General features: G+C 44.6%; 1 protein-coding gene across 2 annotated transcripts in view; it reads right to left on the reverse strand.

Moving 5' to 3' along the window:
- DOCK8 (dedicator of cytokinesis 8) overlaps positions 1 to 19,591 on the reverse strand; it is a 1,170,453-nt gene that overhangs the window by 800,158 nt on the left and 350,704 nt on the right. For both annotated transcript variants that reach the window (XM_069625758.1, XM_069625759.1), the window contains one exon: positions 17,669 to 17,735. In XM_069625758.1, coding sequence (XP_069481859.1) covers positions 17,669 to 17,735 — 67 coding nt within the window. The remainder of the gene's footprint in view (positions 1 to 17,668; positions 17,736 to 19,591) is intronic.

Raw genomic sequence — 19,591 nt, forward strand, 5'->3', positions numbered from 1 at the left:
CTGAGGTTTCTCATAATAGTAGAAAGATGAAAAAGATGGTCTTCCCAAGTTTTACTATAAATGACTATGTCGTCAATGTAGGCCCCGCTGAAATCAGAGTAAGGTTGTAATACCCTGTCCATAAGTCATTGGAAAGTGGCTGGGGCCCCATGCAGTCCAAAAGGGAGGACTTTGAATTGAAATAGTCCCATTGTTGTTGACAGAGCTGTCTTTTGCTTATCAGATCCATGTACAGGGACCCGCCAATATCCCTTGGTTAAATCTAGGGTTGACAGGAATGTTGCATTTCCAAGTTAATTAACTCATTGATGTGTGGCATAGGATAGGCATCGAAGGCGGAGATGGTGCTGATCTGCCGGAAATCTATGCAAAATGTCCAAGAATGATCGGGTTTAGGCACCAACACAATAGGGAGGGCCATGGACTCGAAGAGGGTTCAATAATGTGTGCCTTCAGCATTTTCTTAACTTCATCAATTACTATCTGTTTTCATGCTTCTGGGAGTCTATATGGTCCCAAATGGACTACTTTTCCCTTTGGGGTTCTGATATATTGATAAGTACAATGTACTCTCCCTGGTTTCTCAAGGAATAGATCGGGTAATGCCATAATAAGGTTGTTCAAATCTTCTTGTTTCTGTTTAGATAGCTCTTGGGGAATAAGTTCAGAGTTGTCTATCTCCTCGGTTACCAAACAGGACAACATAGAGGAGGTAGTAGCGGAAGGATTTTCCTTCCACTCTTTTAGGAGATGTACGTGGTAGAGATGGGTATTTTGCCTTCTATCAGGTTGGGCTATTTTATAGGTAGAGGTTCCTGTTTACTCTAGCACTTCACAGGGCCCATGCCACTTTGAGACAGGTTTATTTTCAGAGGTAGGTAAGAGGACTAACACTTTATGTCCTACTGAAAATCATCTTAAATGTATCTTCTTGTCATAGGTGAATTTTTGTTGGGCTTGAACTTTCTCCATGTGAGTGTTGACTAGACTCCGGACAAGTTTCATATGCTCTTGCAGTCGGGTAGCTGTCTGTGAAAGGGGAGTAGGTGCCTCTTCTCTTTCTTTCCAGGTCTCCTTGTGTCAGGAATAAGGGCTGGAGTTGAAGGGGAGTGACAAGATTTGCCTATTAGGACTGGATGCAGGAAGAGACTACAACTCCCAGCACTCCGTGGGAGGAAAGGTAGTTCTAACGCGCGCGCATTGCCAGCTGCAGTGGATTGAGGGCAGTATAAAGGCAGGCAACGGCACGTAGCAGGTGTGGATTATTTTCTTTGGGTGCGGTTGGATTCGGAAGCAGGACAGAGATTTGATGCCAGGTTCATGGAAGGCTGAATCTTTGTATTTCGTGCTGACTCGCTGCACGGAGGAGGAGCGGGCATATTGGCGGTCTGATTACGGCTTTCTACACTTCATCCGAGAAGTCCCGTGGGGCTTCTCGGAGCTCAGATAAGTACCGGCGACATTGCGGGGTGGGGTGGAGTCCACCCGAAGCGGTCATGTGTGCAAAGCAATCAAGACTGTAACCGCCTATGCTGCCATTGCAAATGCTGTGCGCTACCATTAGAGCCATAAATCATCTGTGTTTAACAACTGAACGATTCCATGAAGGAATCTATGAAAAAGTAACGAGTGCTGCCAACTCGTTATAACTGTGTTATTTTGAGCGGTGCTCATGAGGAAAAGGCTATGACCAGTAAAAAGCGCTGTCATTTCATGAGAACTGTGTTATGAGTTTATGTGTTTTATATGTTGCTCAAGCTTGCCCAACGGGCCATGTGTTTTTGTGCATCATATATGGGAAAGAGTCCCATTGTTTTGTGTTCATCCTGTTTGCTATCATAATTGTTTGTCTATGGTCTATGTCCACACGTATTAAGGTGTGTTTATGTAGTATCAGTATCCAGCAGGAAATAGGTTTTTGGAAGGTGTAGGATTGGCATCAGGTTTCTTATCAGTCAATAGCCAGGGTCTAGATAGCGAGGGTTTTTTCCCTGTGCTTCCCTTTTCCTATCCAACCTAGGAATTCCCTAATCCTCTATCCGGTGTTCCTAACTTCCCTCATCCACAACCTCTCCCTAACTCCTCTTCCCCTCATTGGCTGCAACGTGGTGAACTGTGTAACTAATATCAGGCGCCTGTGCCAACCACGGTGTGAGGATCGAATTCATTCGGATTCTGTGGTTCAGGGGAGAGTGTCGATTTCTCTCCTCCATTATTGTGTGCGTTGACATAATAAACCACCCCCATATTGGGATCCTTACAACCACCCAAGCCAAATGGAAGCGACTCCTCCGCCTTTGGCTGATGTGCTAAAGGCTCTTCAAGATATTCAGTTGGAGTTAGCACATGCTCACCAAGAGTCTGATAATTTGAAAGCACAAGTACAGGGCTTGGTGGCTCAGCGAACCCCTTTGGAGGGGGCTAGTGGGTCTAAGACAAGGGAAACATCTACAAGTCAAAATCCTACAGTAATTGTGCAATCTACCAGTAGCGTATCTTTAGCAGCGCCTGAACGTTTTTCGGGGGACCCCGAAAGTATGTGATGTTTCTAACCCAATGTAGACTGCATTTTCTGTGTAAGCCAACAGCTTTTGAGACCATTCAGGCCAGAACTGCATTTGTGATATCATATTTAATGGGGGATGCTGCAGCCTGGGCTATGCCACTGGTTAAAAAAGATGACCCTTTGCTATATAATTGGGGTGGATTTTTGGCAGAATTTGGTATGCTGTTTGACAGGCGGGAGGTGTCCTTGGCATAAGATAAGGAATTGTTGGGTTTGAAACAGGGCACTCGGGAACTAGTAACCTATGTGATACAATTTAATAGATTGGTGATTGAAACTGAATGGCCAGTGGCTAAGCAAACTGTTATTTTATCAAGGGTTAAGGGAAGAATTGAAAGATGCCATTGCTTAAGTAGAGCCGCAACCTAGGACATGTACTGCTATGATAGATTTAGCATTAATGTTGGACCATAGAATGAATGAAAGGAAGGGTGACAAAAAAAGCCTGAAGCAGCACCGTTTGTGAGACTAGATAGGAGTAGAGGAGGAAGGTTGAGTGAGGTGGAACCCATGCAGATTGATAGCGTCAGAGGACCTCTATCAGCAGCAGAAAAGGAGCAGCATAAAGCTAACAACTTGTGTTTGTACTGTGGGCAGGTAAGACATTTTATACGTACCTGTCCTAATGGGAGGTGTGGGAGGTGAAAGGAGCAAAAAAGGAAACGGAAAAGAGATGGGCCGGCCTTAGGGGGAACACAGGTGACAGGCCCAAGGGAATTAAGGTTCCCCAGATGGGTAGCAAACACGGTTGGAAATAAAACTTCTCACTTGTATATATTGGTGACGTTGTGTTTTGCTTCGTCTAAACAGGAGGTATTGGTGATGGTTGATTCAGGGGCTACGGGCAACTTTGTAGATATTACTTTAGCTGCACAGTTAGGATTACCAGTGCAGGATAAGGAGAGGGTGGAAGGAGTGCAGTCGGTGGATGGATCCCCGTTAGTGTCAGGGCCGATTCAGAAGCAAACAGAGAAATTGGAGATGGTGTGCACATCAGGTCATAGAGAGGAAATTACTTTCGATTTGATAGCAGCACCTGGTTTGATCTTGGGGATGCCCTGGCTGGTACGGCATAATCCTAGGATTGATCGGGAAAAGCAAACGGTTTGGTTTGAGGAACAGAAGTGTCAGGAGCACATGTTGCCAGAATTGGGACCCGCAGCATTGTTGGACAAAAAGAGACTAGTAGATCTGGTAGTGGGAGCGGTGGAATCATGAATTCCCACGCAGTACATGGAGTTTGCCAAAGTCTTCGACAAGGGAGGAGCTGAACGGTTACCCCCTCATCAATCCTATGATTGTGTTATTGAATTGGAGGAGGGGCGAAGTTGCCCTGCAGCAGAATATATGCTCTCACAGAAACAGAAAATAAATAAGAGAATATCTAGATGAGATGCTGGCTAAGGGGTTTATTAGACACTCTACTTCCCCGTACTCCTCCCCTTTATTTTTTGTCCCCAAGAAAGAAGGCACTTTACGGACATGCATTGATTATCGTGCATTAAATAAGGTTACTGTAAAGAATAGGTTCCCCTTGCCTTTGATTTCGGTCCTGTTGGACCAAGTGCGGTCTGCACAGATTTGCACCAAGTTTGATTTGAGAGGTGCCTACCATTTGATAAGAGTGAAAGAGGGGGATGAGTGGAAAATGGCATTCTGGACTAAGTTTGGGTTCTTTGAGTATCTTGTGATGCCGTTTGGTTTATGCAATGCCCCCGCGGCGTTTTAGTTTTTTATGCAAGAAGTATTGTGAGAATTTATTGCCATTTTTGTTATCGTCTACATTGACGACATTTTAATTTATTCAGATTCTCCAGAACAGCATGTAAGACATGTGCGGGCAGTGTTGCACTGTCTACAAGAATATCAATTGTGTGTAAAATTGGAGAAATGTGCGGTCCATGTGAAGCAAGTTGAGTTTTTAGGATTTATCCTTACCCCAACAGGCATTGTTATGGATCCCAAGAAAGTGCGGGCAGTAATGGACTGGCCGTCTCCACAGTGCATCAAAGATATCCAACCCTTCCTAGGGTTTGCCAATTTCTATCAGCGCTTTGTCAGCAATTTTTCTAAAATAGTCACTCTCATCACACAATTGCTTAGGAAGGTGGTGAGATTTGTTTGGAGTCCAAAGGCAGAAAAAGCTTTAAAAGAGTTGAAAGTAGCCTTTACTATAGCACCAGTGTTAAGACATCCAAACACTGAGAAAGCTTTTCAGGTGGAGACTGATGCTAGTAATGTTGCGATAGGAGCCATATTATCACAGAAAGATGAGGAGGGAGTATGGCATCCAGTGGCATTTTTCTTGAGGAAATTAATTGGTTGGGAGCAAAATTATTCCATCACTGACAAGGAATTGTTGGTCATTTGGTCAGACTACCTTGAGTGGAGGCATTATTTATTGGGGTCAAGGCTTCAGGTGGTGGTGGTAACTGATCACAAGAACTTGCAATATTTCAAGACTGCCCAAACCCTGAGTCCAAGACAGCTTCAATGGTCCCAGTACTTTCATTAATTTTATTTAGTGGTGACATTCAGGCCCGGAAGTAAGAATGGGAAGGCGGATGCATTATCCAGGCAACAAAGTTCAGACAACTTAGTTGGGGAAGTCAAGACAATCATTTCCCCGGAGAGGGTCATTGGTGCTGTTACAAAACAATTAATTGACCAAATAAAAAAAGTATTATCATCCAGCCAACTTCATAAGTGGAAGGACAGTCATCCAACACGAACTGTGCGGGAGGGGTTGCCTTACCATCAGGGTCCTATGTACTTACCAACCAAAGAGTTACAGGAAAAGGCTTTATATTGGTGCCATAAGTCTCCCCTAGCAGTACATGCAGGTCAGAGAAAGATGCAAATCATGTTGAAGAAATATTTCTGGTGGCCTACATTGAGACAGGATGTGGAGAGGTATTTGTTACAATGTGGAAATTGTGTGCGTAACAAGGCGGATCATGTTAAAAAGAGAGGTTTATTACAACCATTGCCAACTCCCGAAACAGCATGGACTCACATTTCAATGGATTTCATTACTGATCTGCCCCCTGATAATCAGTTTGACACCATTTGGGTGGTGGTGGATTTTTTGTCCAAGCAAGCCCATTTTATTCCATGTGCAGGAAATCCGGGGGCAGGCAAGTTGGTGGAGTTATTCCTACAACATGTGGTTAGATTGCATGGTTTATCGACAAGCATTTTCTCAGATAGAGGCTCGAAGTTGACATCCAGATTTTGGCGTGCTTTCTGTCGGATGATGGGAATCAACTGTTCTCTGTCTACTAGTTATCACCCCCAAACTGATGGACAGACAGAAAAAGTGAACCAGACTCTGGAACAATACTTGTGAGGTTATCTGAGAGATGGCAGAGACTTGTGGGTGCAGGTACTGTGGTTGGCAGAGTTTACGTACAATAATACTTTTCACACCTTTTTGGGAATGGCACCCAATGAATGTTTGTACGGGCATGAACAAAACATGATACCAAAACTACTGGATATGGAAACAATGCCGGTGTTACAAGAGCGTAAACAGTTGCTTCTTGAAGTCAGGCCGAAAGCACGTGAACATTTGGAGATAGCCAAAGAAGCATATAAGAAACAAGCCGATAAACACCGGCAGGAGAGTCCTCAGTACCAAATTGGGGATCGGGTTTGGTTGTCAACCAGAAATTTATCTTTGGTAGGATCACGTAAATTTACGCCTAGATTTATTGGTCCTTACGAAATCATTAAGTGTGTATCAGATACCGCAATGAAATTGCGTTTGCCAAAGACTTTACCTGTATATCCGGTATTTCATGTATCTTTGCTTAAACCTGCAGCTCCAGGGATGAAGACCAAATGGCCCCCGCCTATTGTGAAAGAAGGACAAATGGAATATGAGGTGAAATGCATTTTGGATGTCAAGAAGAAGAATCAGCAGTTATTTATTTGATTCAGTCGGTAGGTTATGGACCGGAGGATTGTTCATGGGAACCGGCAGAGGTCGGTGCATGCCCCCAGGTTAGTGAAGCAATTCCATTTGAGATATCCGGCAAAACTTGGTCCTGGGATGGGGTCTGGGAGAGGAGGTAATGTTAGGAATAAGGGCTTGAGTCGAAGGGGAGTGACGAGATTTGCCTATTAGGACTGGATGCAGGAAGAGACTACAACTCCCAGCACTCCATTGGAGGAAAGGTAGTTCTAACGCCCGCGCGTTGCCAGGTGCAGTGTACTGAGGGCAGCATAAAGGCAGGCAACAGCGCGTAGCAGGTGTGGCTTATTTTATTTGGGTGCAGTTGGATTCGGAAGCAGGACGGAGATTTGCTGCCAGGTTCATGGAAGGCTGAATCTTTGTATATCATGCTGACTCGCTGCATGGAGGAGCGGGCATATTGGCGGTCTGATTACGGCTTTCTACACTTCATCCGAGAAGTCCCGTGGGGCTTCTCGGAGCTCAGATAAGTACCAGCGACATTGCGGGGTGGGGTTGAGTTCGCCCGGAGCAGTCATGTGTGCAAAGCAATCAAGATTGTAACTGCCTATGCTGCCATTGCAAATGTCGTGCTCTACCATTAGAGCCATAAATCATCTGTGTTTAACAACTGAACAATTCCATGAGGGAATCTATGAAAAAGTAACGAGTGCTGCCTGTGCCAACCACAGTGGGATGGTCGAATTCATTCGGCTTCTTTGGTTTGGGGGAGAGTGTCGATTTCTCTCCTCCATTATTGTGTGCATTGACACCTGGAGCATGTCTAAAACATCTCTTGGTTCTCTACCGTAGAGCAACTCGAAGGGGAAGAATCCTGTGGATGCCTGAGGGGTCTTTCCTACTGCAAACAGGATGCATGGGATAATACAATCCCAGTCCTTGCCATCCTTATCTACCAATTTCCTCAAAATCATTTTAAGGGTTTTATTAAATCTCTCTACCAACCCATCCGTTTGGGGGTGGTAAACTGAGGTTTTTAAGGTGGTAATGTGTAGTAATTCCTTGACTACACCCATAAGCTTACTCATGAAATTGGATCACTGATCCCTTAGAATTTCCTTGGGGAAACCAACCCTAGAAAAGAATGGCAGCAGGGGGTTTTAGAATGTGTTGGGTTGTGTTGTTCCGCATGAGGAAGGATTCTGGGTACCAGGTAATCTACGATTACGAGAACATATTTATTACCCAGTCTAGACGTTTTCAACAGTCCAATGATATCCATCCCAATATGGGAGAAAGGGATTTCTATTATCAGTAATGGGTTTAAAGGGGCAGGTAAGGGAATATGTGAGCTGATTTTTTGGCATATCTCACATGTCTGAATGAAGTTCGTTATGTCAACATGGATACCCGGCCAATAGAATTTCCCACTGATGTGAGCTTAGGTTTTAAATTTTCCCAAGTGTCCCCCTGTCACATGAGAGTGTGAGATCTCTAGCACAATCTTGCAATGGGTTTTGGGTATTACTGGGTTTTACTTAGGCCTTCCCTGGAGGTTTCCCTTCTATATAGTAACCCTGCTTCAGGAGGAAAAAGGGGCTTCCCTTCTCTTGTCCTTCACCCTCAGGAATCACTTGCAAGAAAGCCTCTGCGACTACTGAATCATTTCGGTGAGCGAAGGCTAGATCAGGAAGGATGGTAGGTTCTTCTTCCCTTTGTGCCTTATTGATATATGTCTCATTGGCCTCTCCAAAGCCTAAGCTACCTCTCTCAGTTTCCCCTGGTTCCCTTTTTCCCAAAAAACAGGGAAATAGAGCTTTCTCAAGAATTCCCTGTGCAATTGTGTCCCCATGTCATATTTCAAACTGAGTTTCACCATGGTTCGGTAGGAGAACCTTTTAGTTTGCCCGAAAGTCTGGATCCACTGCTAGGACACCTAGACCAAACTTCCAGGCCAGGCCAGATTTTGGGGCCAATCTTATTTAACAACCCACAGGGTCATCAGAACTAAGTCTGTGGGTATCATCCCTCTTTTCCCGGTAGGGATAGTGGCCCTGCTGCTGCTACAAATATCAAAGCCTATGGATTCTTGTGTGGCTGTAGAGGGGTCTGATGCTCTATGACTACACTTCTGGAATTTTAGGGTCTCCCAACGTGTCTCAATTGAGTCATATCCCACACAAGTGTGACACTGACACAAAAGGTACAATTTGTAAAACCTTTATTGAAGTTTCAGTGGGGTTGGAGAAACTCCTACTTTGCCCTATATCTAAGATGGGAGTAGTCTCGATATCAAATAATAAACAAAACAGTCCTAGTTGAGTCTGTCAAAACAAAATGGCTTATATTAACAAAACCTAATGCCTGCCCTATATCTTGTACAAAAAGTGTCAAAAGGATAATATGTATGTAAAGGAAAGTCAGTGTTCAAATATAAAGAACAAATGTGGCTTAGTCAGCACTCCTCCACAAGTTGGACAGCACAGAGTAAGGGAGTCCCTGTAGGCAAGATGACGCACTCTCGCTCAGGCTCTTAACACAAAGGCAGTTCAATACGTGGATCAAGGCCCACCTGGCCTTCCATGTTAAAGTCTTTCTTTCCAATTTTCAAACACAGTTCACAAACCATTTGACGTCAGCCACCCTTCGTCGGGCTCAGACCTCTTAAAGCAAAGATTCACCGGTTTCCCTCAATCCGGCTCAGACCTTTCATAGCCAAAAGTTTGTCGGTCTCCCTCAATCGGGCTCGTACATTTCACAGGAAAACAAAACACTTGCGGGGGTTCCTTTCTCCAAGTTTCATTCACCTCCTTTAGGGGTTCCCTTCCCCTAACTTATTACACCTTCCATCTCCCTCTGTCTGGCTCGGACCGTTTCGTGATGTCGAAGACTTTCGAATGTGCGTGGCTTTTTCTTCAGACCTCCGCAGGACCACTTTGACTTTCCAACTTGTAACTCATACTTCTATATAATTTGCCTGAGTGCTTCCTGGTCTAGGTAGTTCACTGTATTATGCACCAAAGCTCATTGTTCGACTTTTTATTCTCCCCTTTTGTCAGGGTCAATTTACATCACCTCCTTTTACAGTTCATTCACTTTATCGCTGCAAACCTTTTACCTTTCACTGAGACTTTCGAGTGGGCCATTTCCTTTCACCGGACCACTCCATTACTCAGTATTGATGACTTTACAGCCTTAAATTATGGGATGATATGTTACTAGTTCAATCTTTCTTTAGCACACACTGGTCTCCCACGTCGCTTGCCAACTCACTGGCTGTGTTTGACAAAATCATAAAAGACATTGCTGCAGCGGTCTGCATGTCATACTTTGACTCTGATCTACACACAGAACAGACCATAGACACAAGCCCAGACGATTTAGGAGCAATCATAGCTCAGCACTCCAACAGTGAACATGCCCAGAGGACATTGTGTCACGGAAGCTGAACAGCGTTACTTGCAGGCCGAGAAGGAGAGTCTCGCCGTAGTGTGGGCCTGCAAGCAATTCCACCTGTTCCTATATGGCAAACCGTTCACCATTGTCACGGACCACCAGGCCCTTGTCACAATTTATGGGAAGCCCAGAGCCCAAATGCCATCTTGCATCGCCCGCTGGGGACGGCGTTTGCAGGAGTACCGGTTTAACATTCTGCACAAGCCAGGGAAGGAAGATAACCCAGCTGACTTCCTGTAACATCACCTACTACCCGGACCACTCTCTTCAAGAAGCAGAGCAGATGGGTATGTCAACTACATAGTACATTAAGCCAAACCACAGGCCATCCCCATGGAAGAACTAGTGAGCTACACGGCACAGGATGCAACTCGGTAACTGGCAGCTCCCTGCATGGACAGTGGGTGATGGAAGTCAACAGAACAACCCTGCAGTGGATGGAAAGCTCTTCAGGGCGCTTGCACAATCAAGAGATGAACTTTCTGTGTCCCCATTCACGCTGATCCTCAAGGGAGACAGAATCATACTCCTGGTACCCCTGCACCAGAAAGCAGTGGACACAGCACACAAAGGCCCCTAGGGGATAGTGTTGAGCAAAGGAATGCTTCCAAGAGAGCTGTGGTTCCCCAGGATGGACAATCACTGAGAGCAACATTCACGCATGCCACATATGCCTCAGCCTGCAACCACAGACATCCCTTGAACCCCTGCGAATGACATCACTCCCAGACGTGGTGTGGGAAGAAGTGGCCATGCCCTTCTTTGGTCCGCTCAGGTCAGGAGACTACATAAGGGTGGTCCTCAATGAGATCAAAATCCTGCAGTCCACTTCCACCACAACAATGATCCCAGCGTTAGACTGGATATTCTGGTCGTATGGCATTCCGAAGGTAGTGAAGTCGGACAACGGTGCCCCCTCCACCATACATGACTTTCGAAACTTTGCACATTATATGGGCTTCCACCATAGAAAGATCACCCCGCTGTGGCCCCAGGCAAATGGGACAGTCGAACGGTTCATGGCTAATGTCAAGAGAGCTGTCAGAATATCCACCATCACTCACATGCCCATCGAACAGATGATGAATCAACTGTTGCAGTACTACCAAAACACACCACAAGACACCACGGGAGTCTGCCCCAGAAGAGCAAATGCTTGCACAGCCCATCTGCAAGAAAATGCCCCAGGACCGCAGGAATGAAGGTCACAACGTGAGCGACCATGAGGTGAGGAGAAGGGACAGAGAAGCGAAAGAGCGGATGAAGACATACGTTGACTGCAGACGCAGAGCATGGGAATCGCACCTATAGCCGGGTGACCACGTCCTTGTGAAAGACTGTCTCCCACAACTGGCTTTTATATGGACTGCAGACAGGGGCAGATGTGCTGGGCCCGGGCGGCAAAGGATGACTGGGGCACATTTATTTGCAGAAAATTATGTCACAAATGTAGTCATAAATATTCATGGGCATCAGATAAATTGACATTCAATGTTTGAATTTTAACTCTTAATATTACGGTTGTAGAAATTCCAGGAGTGAGACTTATTTTGGAGTTGCTAATCGAGTGAGCTGAACCATTTGTACAATGGGTGCCTAAAAAGACAGTACTGTGATGAGGAAGAGCAGGACAAAGAGTAATGAAGATCACTGGCAAGTAGTCCAAACATATCCAATGTGACTGGACGTACCAAGCATTTAAGGGTGGGGATTGGCCCTAGGCCAGATGGGTAACAGTGCTTTTCCTGCAGGATAGTGTACTCATACCAAAGCCTATTTACCGGAAAGGTACTTATGCTGTCAGAGTAAGCAATTCTGCAGGTCATCAAATTTCATCAATTAGTCTCAAGTCCAGAAAGAAGTGTGGGGGGATCATTAACATATGCACAGGGACTGAACGTATCCTAAAGTGACATATGCACATTTAATTCAACTGGCCTTTCCTAACAGCAGAACATTAAAAATAGAAATGAGAATTGTCTCTCACAAAATGAATCAAATGCCCAAGAAAACAAAAAGCTAGAGGAGATTTTCCTGGAACAATCCTGGCAATTCTACAGAAAGCAAAATACCAATAAAAGACGTGTGCTTTGAAGACACTTTCATGTGGTTTTGTGGGTTAGTGGGGGCCCTGAGAGCTTGAGGACCCAGGTTCAAATCCTGGTGGGCGAAAACTTGAGCAAGAAAGCTTTTTTGATGCTGGCCTCAAAAACACCCAAGGGGGATGGAGTTGGCACTATGAACAAAGTGGGCGGACGCTGTCAACCCACATGTAATCTCAACTTGTACCCTGAAAATCAGCACAGGGCCAGGTAGAACATCTTCAGTCCAGCAACCTCTCTTCCCACATACATGGACCTGGTAAATCATCACAACAAATTTCCCTTCTGGTCCTTTCCACTCCTCATGGAGATAAAATATATATGGGCGAAACCCTCTTTTTTCGGGGGCCTGACTCTTGAGGGTGGATAATAGCAATTCTATAGGGGATAGTGTCAAAGGCTTAACAAGAAGACAAACTTTTTGACATTAAACATTGTCCATTGTGACTATGAACAATATGTATAATGTATTGTCACTATGAACAATATGTATAATAGACCGTCATCACCATGATAATGTCAACTGTGGAATCTTCTTGAACAATACGCTGAATATACTGCCACCACATTCTACTAACCCACTACTGTGCAGACTACACATGCACTTTTATATGTACTTATGTTGTGCCACAGCACAAAGTCATTTGTCAAAAAGTTTGTCTCCTTAAGAATAAATGTTCACTGTTTTCTATACATTCAACGGTGAATCTCTCCTTTCAGAGCTAACAATATTATATAGCTCCTGTACAAGGTCCTGTTGACCACCAATCACGCTTCTGGCTAGGGAAGCCTTTGACTCTATCCCCCTATAGAATTCCTTTCCACTCCTCGCCACGACTGGCTTTCAACAATACTCTGGGCCTCATTACAACCCTGCCAGTCCGGTAATAACGGTGCCTGCAGGCTTAACGGCACCGTTGTTACTGGACCAGCAGAGGCCAAGTTTGCGAGCCGGGTGCCTCCTCCCCCCTCCAGGTCTGACCTGGCAGGCTTAAAGGCACCTGCTCGCAGACTTTTACAGTAGCACCGGCACCATTTACAATGGGTTTACTATGGTGCCGGTGCTACCGTCCTCCCAATTCCCATTGAGTTCAATGGGACTCGAATGAGAATGGGGAGTTCCTTTTTCCGGCGCCTGGCTTCAGGGACCACCGGGGGTGTAATGCCCCAGTGATTCCACATTATCCTGTGCCAGAAAAAATCACGACTCTGGCTGCAGCCATGCCGTTTTTACTGGCATGGCTACCGCTGGGGTCGTAATGAGGCCCTCTGCTTTATAAATCGGACTTGGAAAGTACACACATCATAATTAAAGTACTGCAGCAATATTGAAATCCTAATAGAAATATGTTAAACAAAAAGAGTACAAATGTTGTGTTATTTTCACCACATCTTGAAGACTACAAATACCAGAATGCAATTCCACAATTATTATAACAAAATTGATTGAAGGCTGTCTTTCAAGACTTAATCATAACAAAACATAATGTGAAATGGTAACCTTTTGCATCGTTTGACAAAGGCATACTTTATATGATGCGAGTGAAATGTGACATTCTCCCCAAAACAAAATATATTTAATACATCAAATGCGGACATATGAATATGTTTATGTTTGTGAATTTATAAAGCACACCTGGTACCCATTGGCTTACGGGCGCTTAACAGACATACAATAAACTAGACAAAGAACATGTAAAGAAAAAGAGAGTGGTTGCATGGACAAAAGAATAATCTCAGAGGTGAAGTTCGAAAAGTTCGTAAGGCAGAAGGGATTCAGGAAAAAAGTACTGTCTTAAGCTTTTTCTTAAAGACCTCTGTGGATGGTATAGCTCTTAATGAGGGTGTTAAGGCATTCCATGCCTGCAGGACTGCTAATACGAACGCACCAGTCCTTGCCTTCTTGGTCTTACATCTAGTGATGGTAAGAAGATTCGAAGCATCTTATCTTAGGGCTCTGGGACTCTGTTTTATTATGATGGCTTCTTTAAGGTAGGCGGGCATTTCGCCATGCACACACTTATGGGTGACAAGCAGTAACCTGAAAGAAACTCTGGTGTGAATAGGAAGCCAATGAAGGCTTCTTCTTGCTTCTGACCATGATCTCTTTTCTTAAGGCATTTAACGACCCTCACTGCTCCATTTTGGATTACCTGGAGGCGGTGAAAGTCAGATAGAGGGATGCCCACCAGAAGACTACAACAATAGTCCAATTTGGATCCTATTACCTATTATCGCCCTGCCTAGGGTCTCTGAGTTTTTTTTCGGAGATGAAAGGTCTTAGGTGACGGAACAGTTTAATAAAATAGGAAGAGGAGGAGATCAGACTGTTCACCTTGGCTCGCATGTTCAAATTATTATCTAAGTAGATGCCCAGAGTCTTCACTATACTCATGACCTTGATCTTACAATTATCTATATCGAAGTACTTATAATTTGGGCCGAGTTTCTCAAGTTTAGTCTCTGACCCAACTAATAAAAGCTCCGTTTTTGAGCTGTTGAAGGACAAACCATTGGCCGCCATCAAGTGTTGAATCTTTTAATAGATTTTATTGATAAGTATTTAATCCTCCTGATGTAAACCTGACATGGGTATGACACACTGAGTGTCGTCCGCGTAATTCGCAAATAAGATCCCTTCTTGTTCAAGCATCTGAAAGAAGGGGATCATAAAGATGTTGTAAAAGCACAGGGACACACAGGCTCCCTGCAGGACTCCGTACATGAAGGTTGTAGGTTTGGCTTCTGCAAGATCGCTTGCGACCCTAACCTGCTTACCCTTCAAGAAGGAAGAGATCCAATTGGTCGCTGCCAGGGAAAACTTGGCGCTATTCCTTAACCTGGTGGACAGAATAGTATGGTCCACCAGGTCGAAGGCCGCCGAGAAGTCGAGAATCATGAGTAATGAGATTTGGCCCTTATCCATATTCTGAAGGAGATGGGATTTCAGGGCAATGAGGGCCGTCCCTGTTCCATGATTAATTCTGAACCCTGATTGATAGTTATGGGGGATCTGATTCTGCTCTGAAAATATTGAGATTTGATTATAAGCCACCCTGTCCAGGATTTTTAACAGAAAAGAGGTGTTTGTAATAGGTCTGTAATTCGATAGAGTATGTGGACAGAGATTAGGCTTCTTCAAGAGAGGAGTAATCCAGGCGTTTTTAATATTGTCTGGTACTCTGTTAAGAGCAAAAGAAGTATTCACAAATTTAGTCAATGATGGAATGAAAATGGGGGAGCACTCCTTTATCATAATAGAGGAGCACGGATCCCCCTTACAGCTCGTATTTTTAAGTTGGGCAATGGTTTTGGCCAATTCTTCCTCCGAGATCGGCTTGAAGTTGAACATAGACTCCTTGAGTTTAATTGCCAGAGAGCATACATTGTCTTCCAGTTCTTGTTTCATCATAATACGTTTTTTTTCCTCAGTAACCTCTCTAATTTTTTCCAATTTATTAAACAATGTCTGCTGAATTTCTGTGCACCAGGACTCGTTTTTAAGAATGGAATCTTGAGTGGGGCAGGTATATGCGATTGTTCCTTTAAAATTTTAAAAAGTTCTCTGCTATCAGATTTAGCATTCACTATTATTGTATTAAGTGACTCTTTTTTTAGCTGCAAATACGGCTTGTTTATAGTCCGCTGCCGCCCCTTTGTGGGCTGCTAAACTGAGTGGTTCTCTAAGTTTGCGCCAGGCATAGAAAAGCTTGATTTTTTTGGATTTAACTTCCTTAAGATCCTTATTAAACCAAGAATTTCGTACCAATAAAGGTTGCGTTTTTATTTTCACTGGCGCAAACTTCTCTGTGACTGAGCCAAGAGAGGTCACAAGAGTCGAAGCAATTTCTTCTAGATTGCCTATGGTGCTGATTTTGCTGTTAAGGGCAGAAGCCCAATCAGTAAAGGTAGCTAAATTCAAGTTTTTACGGTTTCCGATAGCTAACGACACCTTAGGTTGAGTGACTTTTTTGTTAAAATACTCAGTCTGTAGTTGAAAACATATGCATGAGTGGTCACACTAAGGGTGGGGCTTAATCTCTATGTCGGTTAGAATCAGGTTCAAGGAAGAAACCCAATCTAAAGTATGTCCTTTGATGTGAGTGGGGACTCCGACATAATGAGAAAAGCCCAATGCATCAAGTGTATTCTCCATCACTTTGGCAATGGCATCTGTGGTACACCCCAACCAGAGATTAAAGTCTCCAAGTACTATGAGTTTAGTCTTGGGTTTCAGGAGGGATATTAGGACACTATTCAGAATGGCTGGGAAAGTAGGGTCTAGTGAGGGAGCTCTGTACAATAAAAAGAATGTTCAAGGTGGTTTCAGCACTGATAGCTACTTTTACCAAAAACAGTTCTGTGCCTGGGATTGTGTCGATTATATTTTCCCAGGTTTTGAGCTCAGATCTAATGATACGGGCTACATACCCTCCATCCCCCCACCCCTCTATTCTGAGTTCTGTCCTGCCTAATCATGTAATAGCCAGCCGGAATAGCCAGTTCCAATGCTGGGTCAGCGGCTTCGTGTGCCCACGTCTCCGTGAGGGCACAAATGTCTAAATCTAATTCTTGAATAATAGCTGCCACCTCCGTGGCATGTTTGAGGAGTGACCTAGTATTTAATAACATGTATTTTAGAGTACAATGTGGCATAGGGACCTTCTTAAGGTTAGGACGAACGATGGAATTAGACGTAGATGCAATAATGACTGGGGAGGACCCAGAGTCCACTATTTGGTAAATTGATTATAGTAGGGTGATACTTCTGAATCTGTCCTCACCATGTGGGCCATAATAGCAACCTTACATGTGGGCACAGTAATAGAAGTAGGTGAGACATCACGTGTGTTGTTTGTGGTGCCTATGGTGGAACTATCGAGCTAGTGCACAACTCTTTTTTTGTCAACATATACTAATTGCCTTCAAAGAAGACAGATTTGTGCGACAACTCGTTTTTCTGTATGTGGTTTCAGAATAAAATACCCCATTTTTTAACCCTTTGTCCAAAAACCAAGGTGCTTAAATGGACCATTACTTTAAACAAAGAGTGAGATAAGCCCTAACTGTGACGCCCCACAGGTCTGATGGGCTGCTGGGGAGGTGGGCGGGAGCTATTTGTCTCTAGAAGCACGTCACAGGGGGTTGAGAGCTGACAACACGGCTTGGCTAAAACAGGCACACAGGAAAGCCCTGTGGCTGGAAGCAGCCCAGCCCTCGTTACTTCTTCTACTCATGCCAGCAGTTAGCTACAGAGCCCCCAAGAGCGCGGTGCCCGGGGCGACGGCACAGACTGCCAATGTCTCGGGCCGGCTCTGTCTACAGAGGCCAAAGACACAAACACAAGCATGTATTGTTAAGGTGAGCAGATTCACGCTGCTGCCTACGTTTCAAGGCGCTAACCACATGAGCTGCTCCAACAGAGCACACGTTATAAGGTCGTGTTTGCAGTGAAGCATGTCAGGATCAGACGTCAACTAAACACCCTCTGATTCACCAAAAGTATCATCTTCTGTGTCACAAAAAAGAATTATATCATTGACAACGTGACTTCTAGTTACATATACAATTCCAAAAAATGAACATTACAAATGATGTGACTTGGAAGATTCTGCCCTATAGTCATACCTTTTTCCTCTCTCTTATATCGTAAAGTGCTATGCTTGCAAACAGTGGCTCTATTTCAATGTCGAATCTGTTAAGTGGAAGAAAAAAAATGTTTGTTATACGATACAGAAGTTTTACAACACAGCACCCAGCCCACCTCGCTTGAGAACCTCTTTGGTTTCGACCTTTTAATTATGTTAGAGAGTCACTGCGTGTAATATACTAAGGATCTCTGATTGTATGCTTTCAGCCAAAAATAATTATAATGTACTTATTGTTTTAGACGGTATAGCCGGATGTGCCATAAGAAAAGAATACCCGCTTAGGCCTGCCAAAGTCCACGTCCCACCGCGCGGTGAAGCGACTTTAAAGCCGTTAGCCTGGAACTTTCAAATAAACTTGCGGGCATTTCAGGCCTACAAATGGAAGGTGTTGAATTACTTTAGATGACCACTAGATGTCAGTGATGCCATGTCCCCTAGCTTATACCTCCCAGCACATGGAATCTGGACGTTCCCGTGCCGCCGTTTTGGTGCATGGGTCGCATTTAGGCTCACCAACGGGGTGCAGCAGGGCTTTAAGTGGGGGAAGAAAATGAGGAGGGGTCCTGATTTGGGGGCATGGTTTCCATGATGGGCGTAGACTAAAAGGTACACAAACAATGGTAAGTGAGGCAAACAAATACGTAAATGTATTTAAGCATTTATATATTTGCATGCATACCTTACTATGGTTTACGTACTTTTCAAGCCATCTTTTATGTACATAGAAATACGTAGCATATTTCTATATTTATGAGAGATAGCTAGACAAGTACACAATTCAAGCCACCTTTTATAAAGCTTTGCCAACGGACAGCACGTCTTTGTCCTTCGACAAAGCTTTATAAAAGATGGCCTGAATTGTGTACTTTTCAAGCCATCTTTTATAAGACTTTGCCAACGTTAAAGACGCCTCGGGGTCAGTGATCTGTGCGCTGCAGAGTAGACTAGATCACCGAGCATGAGGCATATTTAACTCTAACTCCCCGCCATTTCCAGCGAGCCCAGGCCAAAGGTTAGGAGTCTCCTGACCCCCCACCTCCCCCCAAAATACTATTTTATTTTGTAAAGGTGCTTAAAAGCATCATAGCGGACTCGGCGCATGGTCCCTCTCCCCCTGCCAACCCGCTTCCTGGCTTTCCTCTGCCCACCTCCCCTGGTCCCGATTGGCCCATTTAAAATAAATAAATAAATAAAAAACAGAGGCCGTAGCAGGGGTCTGCTGGAGGCGCTCCCCGCCATTTCCAGCGAGCCCAGGCCAAAGGTAAGGAGTCTCCGGACCCCCTCCTCCCCCCAAAGAACAAGTTACTTCTTACCTTGTAACGTTCTTTCGATGGGATGTTCCTCCGACGTATTCCTTATCTTTGATAATTCATCTCCAGCTTGCTGGCCTCGGAAATGTTTTCTCTGTAGAGGGCGCTGCGCGTCGACGTCCGCCGAGTCGATGTCCCTCGACAGCCACCGTATCGGCGCCAACGTCACCATGCCCATAAATAGCCACGCGCGGCGTCCGTTGCTCAGCTCCGTTTTGTAGCATAAGGTAAGTCATGCCTGAATTGGTTATTGACCTTGAAGGAGCGTAAGCTGCAACCACAAGGGAAGTATTACTGCAGGGATGGATGGGAGGGGCGATAAGGAATATGTCGGAGGAACATCCCATCGAAAGAACGTTACAAGGTAAGAAGTAACTTGTTCTTCGAAGGGATTGTGTCCTCCGACGTATTCCTTATCTTTGATAGACTCCCATAGCAGTGGCATGTAATTGGAGTTGGGAGTAATAATGTCATGTATCCCTTTTAGGAATGAACCCAATATAATACGGCTTTGCCAAATCTGGTCTCTTGACTAGTGGAGGAATCCAGGTTGTAAACTTTTGTGAATGTATGTGCAGACGACCATGTGG

The sequence above is a fragment of the Ambystoma mexicanum genome, chromosome 6p (assembly GCF_040938575.1).
Source record: "Ambystoma mexicanum isolate Mex_15411 chromosome 6p, UKY_AmexF1_1, whole genome shotgun sequence".
Lineage (NCBI taxonomy): Eukaryota > Metazoa > Chordata > Amphibia > Caudata > Ambystomatidae > Ambystoma > Ambystoma mexicanum.